This window comes from Ipomoea triloba, chromosome 9, assembly GCF_003576645.1.
Source record: "Ipomoea triloba cultivar NCNSP0323 chromosome 9, ASM357664v1".
Classification (NCBI taxonomy): Eukaryota; Viridiplantae; Streptophyta; class Magnoliopsida; order Solanales; family Convolvulaceae; genus Ipomoea; species Ipomoea triloba.
The window spans coordinates 27,701,329-27,707,328 of NC_044924.1; the positions used below are offsets into that span (position 1 = coordinate 27,701,329).

Below are 6,000 nucleotides of genomic sequence, written 5' to 3' on the forward strand. Positions count from 1 at the left end.
AAACTCATCAAGAAATTATACAAACAACTTTGTAGATAAAGACCTGTCTTTGAACATCATTCCCCACATGCATCAATGAAATTGAATAGATGGGGAAAGCTCAACCACTTCTTTCATTCCAAGAAAGTTAATGGCATTTTCCTAGAAAGTAGCTTAATCAATTTGTTTGAATCAATGCGATAATTGGTAAACATAACCATGTGGTTCCTCATTTATATATGGCCACACTCTAGGCCGGCCCCATATATTTTTGGTTGAAGCTAAAAGGCCCCATACAACTAGGTAGCACATGGTTTTGTCTTCCTTGATCTCCTCAAGAGCTTAATGCCTGTCTTAGACTCCTCTGCACTTTAAATAGATCACTTCCATATTCATTTTGATCGTCAAACACTGCAATTCATTGTCCACCAAAGATTTAAGCTTTCTACACATCTCATTATCTCTCTATATTTTCTAAGTTAATACCATGATCAGTTCCAAGAAGCTCATCAAGCTTGTAAGAAGATGGCAGAAATTTGCCGCTATCCAAAGAAAGAGGATTTCATTCCCGAGAGAAAATGATGACGCAGACAGCTGTAGTACTTCCTCTGCTGTTAACAAGGGTCATTTTGCTATCTACACAGCTGATCAGAAGCGATTTGTTGTCCCTCTATCATATGTCGAGAATGAGATCATTAGGCAACTATTAAGTATGTCTGAAGAAGAATTTGGACTTCCAAGCAATGGGCCTATTACACTACCATGTGATGCAGTCTTCATGGAATACATCATTTCACTTCTTAGCCGAGGTTTATCTAGAGAACTTGAGAATGCAGTGCTCGTCTCTGTTGCATCATATCAGTGTTCATCCGCTTCACTGCACCAGGAAGGCTTGAGAACTCAGGAATTGCTAGTTTGCTGATATTAATCTCAATAAATTTTGTAGCTCAATACATGATGTGAAATGTACATAAATCCAATACAGCAATACTTGATATCCATATGTTCAGTATTCTTCTTAGAAAATTAAAATATACTCATTGCTTTCATTTTCTCCTTAATCTTCTGTTTGTTGCGATACACTTATACCTGTTGGACTACATCATATCACTACTCAACCACGGTGTTGGCAGACAAATTCAGAACGCTTTGAGCGTCTCAGTTTCTTCATACCGGAGCACCTCAGCTTCACTGCACTGAGAAGGGGGGAGAAATCAGGAAGTGCATGCTAGTTTACTGACATTACACTATTTTTAGAATTCAACTGTAACTCAATTCATAGTTTTGAAATTTCATCAACTCTGAATACTGTACATTATATCTTAGAATGCTTGATGAGTTCCCCAATCCCCACTCCCATATTCAAATTTTCTTTTTACATAGCTGACTTTAATCATGAAAACATAATGATACTTGCTTCTGTCTCATCATTGCCTGTCTAGAATAGCTGATAAGTAGTCTGAAGAATTGAAATGATTAATATTTTCTCCTTAACATCTAATATATGTACTTATACATGTAAATACAGATAAATATTAATGAAAAGATAAGTTCTTCCGTATAAACTCCATAGAACTTCAACATTTCAGGCTCTCTAAAATGGCAGTTTGGTTTCAATGTCCAATATACACTTAATAAAGAAATGGGAAGAGGGTCAAGTGGCAAAATGAGTATACAGTCAAAAAATATTCCGTTGCCGGGAATCGAACCCGGGTCTCTCGGGTGAGAGCCGAGTATCCTAACCAACTAGACTACAACGGATTTGTTTATACAACCTGATCAACTCTTTGGTGTTGCTTGTTTCGTGTTTCCTTGACCCAAAGCCAAATTTCCTTGCATATATTTAGGGTGTGTTTGGTTCATGGGTTTTCACACCAGGAATGAGAATCAAAATCATAATTAGTGTTTAGTTGACAACTTTTGAAACACACTATGAGATTTGATTACCTCTTCAATTAAAAACCTCATTCCTTAATTAAAAACGAGTATCATTCAATCTTATTGATAATTTGATTTTTAAGTTTGGATTAATGCTTTTAGATTTTTGTTTTGATTTTTTTTTATATTGGTGCTTTGGATGTCATTATATTAGGTTTAATTGTCTTGATTTTGTATTTTTGTATTTTTAAAACCTTTACTCCCATTATAGGATCATACATAACCAAACATTAATATTAGTAATCATTGTTATTCCACCCTACTACCAAACATATGCGAAATACTTTCACCAAAACTCATTACTATAACAAGTATTTGATTCCCATTTCGATCCTGATTTCCATGTGTGAATTGAACCAAACACACCCTTACAGTTGCATCTGAATCAGCATTTAGTACCAATAAGTACGTACTAGATACCTTTAGGAATTTTCTAACTGTACTCCAAAAATAATTGAGGCTCTTGTGTGCACAAGATTGGTTGAGGTTGGGCAATCAGTCCATCTCAATTGGAGAAAATATAGATGAACTTGAAAGATTTGAAAAAAAAAAGAATATAAAATCTATAACCCTTTTAAATCTTAATTGTATTACCTTCTTAATTTCTATTTCTAACTTTTTTTTTTTTAGAGTTGAGCATTGCAATTGTTATACCCTACACCACGGTGCACATAGCAATGTGCACCGCGTACGTAAAACGACGTCGTTTCGGTGTTAGTAGACGCGAACGCGAATGACTCAGGGAATTCATTATCTATAATACACATAATCATTATCTATAATACACAGAACGTTTGCCTAGAATACACAGAATGTTTGCCCAGAATACACAGAATATTGACACAAAATACACAGATGTTAGTGGACGCGAATGACTCCAGAGAATTCATTATCTATAATACACATAATTATTATATAGAATACACAGAACGTTTGCCTAGAATACACAGAATGTTTGCCCATAATACACAGAATATTGACGCAAAATACACAGAACTCATCCTCCTAACATTCGAATGCACAAACACATCACAACATGTGTTAATAACATGAATACACATAATATTTACACAAAATACACAGAACTCATTCCTCCTAAACATTCGAATGCACAAACACATCACAACATGTGTTACTAACATGAAATCACAACATGTGTTACTAACATGAATACACAGAACGGTTGCCTATAATACACAGAACGGTTGTCTAGAATACACAGAATGATTGCCCGGAATACACAGAATATTAACATAAATACAGAGACCGGTCAAAACGGGAAACGTGATTTCCAAAAAAAAACGGACGATTAGTTTACAATGCTCAAAACGACGTCGTTTAGGTACGTGGTGCACATTGCTATGTGCACCGTGGTGTACAGTATAATTTGCCATGAGCATTGGGGTTGGGCCGGGTGGAATTGGTTCATTCTTACCTTCAATACATGTATGCTTATTTCCTACATTCTATTTCTATTATTTAGTATTTCAGTTTGTACACAAGAGAGCAGAAATAAAAATAGGAATAGAGTCAAAATGCTCAATTTTATCCTCCCCTATACAACAAAGGGCATGCTTAGTTATAACATGAGACACCATGTTACCACTACGAGGCACAAAACAAAATTCAATCAAAGGCATAAGACGCAACAGCTCACGGATCTTATCAATAATGAAGCCGAAAGGTGTAATATTTGTCTTGGTCATGACCATACGCGCAACAATTTAGGCGTCTGTCTCTAGAATAACCCTCTACCACCCTCTCTCCTTTATCCAACTCAGCGCTTCCTTCGCCCCATAGCTTATGCTTCGTGAATTGTATACAAACCCCTTTTAGTAAGCATGACTACCCCCGTCACACTTCTATCCCACTCACGAACACACCACCCAAACCCATGCGTTGGTAGGAATGGTAGCCATGATCCATGTCCACATCTATATTCTCCAGAAACTTTTAAATTTTTTAGAACAAATAATAACATAAAAATGAAGATGGTGCAAGTGAGTTTTGTTGTTTAAATTTAAAGTACAAAATATTTTAAGAATAACTAAATAAATAAAACAATATATTTATGTGCTTATACATGTTACACATTAATTTATATCTATATAATAATTTAATAAATGTAAATTTCATTTTAAATGCATAAACACATACAACAACAACAATAATTTTTAAAATTAAATTATTGTGATATTTATATCTATTGGCTGGGCTCAAGCTATAAAAAGTTCCTTTTTGCTTAAGGAAAATCATGAACACTTAATAAGATTGATGGTAGAAATGTAAGATATAACGTAAATAGTCATGTAATGGTAAATATGTGGGGTCTAGAAAAAGGATGCAATATCGTAAGTGGGATATTAGTGGGAAATTATTAAGAAGACCAAGTCAATCTAAGAAATTTCCATTAGGTTTCGCAGTAGTGGCCGGATGGAAATTTCCATTACGTTATCGTCTGTGTACACACGCATTTTCCAAGCTCTTTAAATCTTTAGAAACTAGGTAGCTAGCTAGCAAATCAAGATAGAAGATAGTGTTCTCAATTTCAAATATGGCTTCTTCATCTTCATCTTCATCTACTCCTGCTTGGGTGCATGATGTTTTCTTGAGTTTTAGAGGAGAGACACGAAAATCTTTTACTGATCATCTCTATGAAGATTTGTGTCAGGCTGGAATTAACACTTTTCGGGACGATGAAGAAATTCGAAAAGGTGAGAACATCACTGCTGAGCTATTGAAGGCCATTGAGGGGTCCAAGATATCAATCATCGTATTTTCCAAAACTTATGCCCAATCCAGATGGTGTCTTGATGAACTGGTGAAGATTCTAGACTGTAAGAAAAATTTGCAACAGATGGTTCTGCCTATATTCTACAACGTTGATCCTTCAGAGGTTCGTAAACAAACAGGTGAATTTAGCAAGGCATTGGCTCAACATCGACAACGATTTGATGATCAAAAAGTTGATGAGTGGAAAGTTGCACTCACTACTATTGCTGATTTGTCCGGATGGGATTTACAAACCATGACAAACGGGTAATCCTCTTTTCAATTTTGTTTTATTTTTTTGTGTGATAGTATGATATATTTGTCACAATTTGGCTCACTAATTCATATTGTCAATAATATTAATAGTTAGATTTGCTAATTAATAATTGCGTTCTAGCATCTATACATGCATCTTTACGGATGGATTAATATTTTTGGTAAAACTAAAGAATCTGCACTGTGAATTTCAATTTATTTGTCATAAATATTAATTCCTTTTAGAAATTATAGTTATGGATTGATTATATCCGTTGATAAAAATATTATAAGAGTTGTTTTACCTCAAACAATGGAATCATGAGAGACTAAATATACATATATATTTCGTGTTCTGTAACATGTGCTCTGATCTATTTAGGGTGTCTTTGGAAACCGGAAAAATAATTTATGGAAATCATTTTCCAGGTCTCCAGTGTTTGGCAACAAGGAAAACTTAGGGTGTGTTTAGTAATCCGGAAAATGATTTCCATAAATCATTTTTCAAGCTTTTGGTGTTTGGCTACATCCGGAAAATGTGGTCAACGGAAAACATTTTCCGTTGACATGGAAAATGAGCTCATTTTTCTGGAAAATGGCTTCGTGCGACTTTTTTTGTAAAAAAAAAAATTCTAATTTCTAATAAATATTATTAGTTTATATATTTTTTATATTTTAAATAAAATAATAAAAATATATAATTATACATTTTTACTCATTTTCCACTCATTTTCCGAAAAATGAACCAAAACACACACAGACATTTTTCCAGAGTACATCCAAACACTGAAAATGAACTCATTTTTCGAAAAATGACTCATTTTCCAGAAAACATTTTCCATAAGTCATTTTCCTGCATTCCAAACACACCCTTAAAGTCAGTGGAAAACAATGGATTGGTCGATGAATAATAGTTAACATTTTCAAGAAAATGACTTCCCTTTTTTGGGATGTCATTTTCCGTTTGCAGTGGAGCAACCAAATCACCCCACGCCGTCGTCGTCGCCGCCGCCACCACTACTCACCCACCCACCCACCACCTCCTCCACCTCCACC

At 34.8% G+C, this 6,000-nt stretch overlaps 2 protein-coding genes and 1 non-coding gene across 3 annotated transcripts in view; 2 read left to right on the forward strand and 1 right to left on the reverse strand.

Moving 5' to 3' along the window:
- Positions 1-391: 391 nt before the first annotated feature.
- Positions 392-1,036, forward strand: LOC116028991 (auxin-responsive protein SAUR68-like). Its single transcript, XM_031270863.1, has one exon. It carries the CDS (start codon positions 467-469, stop codon positions 899-901), a length of 435 nt encoding a protein of 144 aa, XP_031126723.1. The 5' UTR covers positions 392-466; the 3' UTR covers positions 902-1,036.
- Positions 1,037-1,667: 631 nt separating this feature from the next.
- TRNAE-CUC lies at positions 1,668-1,740 on the reverse strand. The gene has a single exon. It is a non-coding gene; the product is annotated as a tRNA-Glu (tRNA).
- A 2,731-nt stretch (positions 1,741-4,471) lies between these two features.
- Positions 4,472-6,000, forward strand: part of LOC116029861 (TMV resistance protein N-like) — a 5,982-nt gene continuing 4,453 nt past the window's right edge. Inside the window, exon 1 of the mRNA XM_031271904.1 lies at positions 4,472-4,956. Coding sequence (XP_031127764.1) covers positions 4,472-4,956 — 485 coding nt within the window. The remainder of the gene's footprint in view (positions 4,957-6,000) is intronic.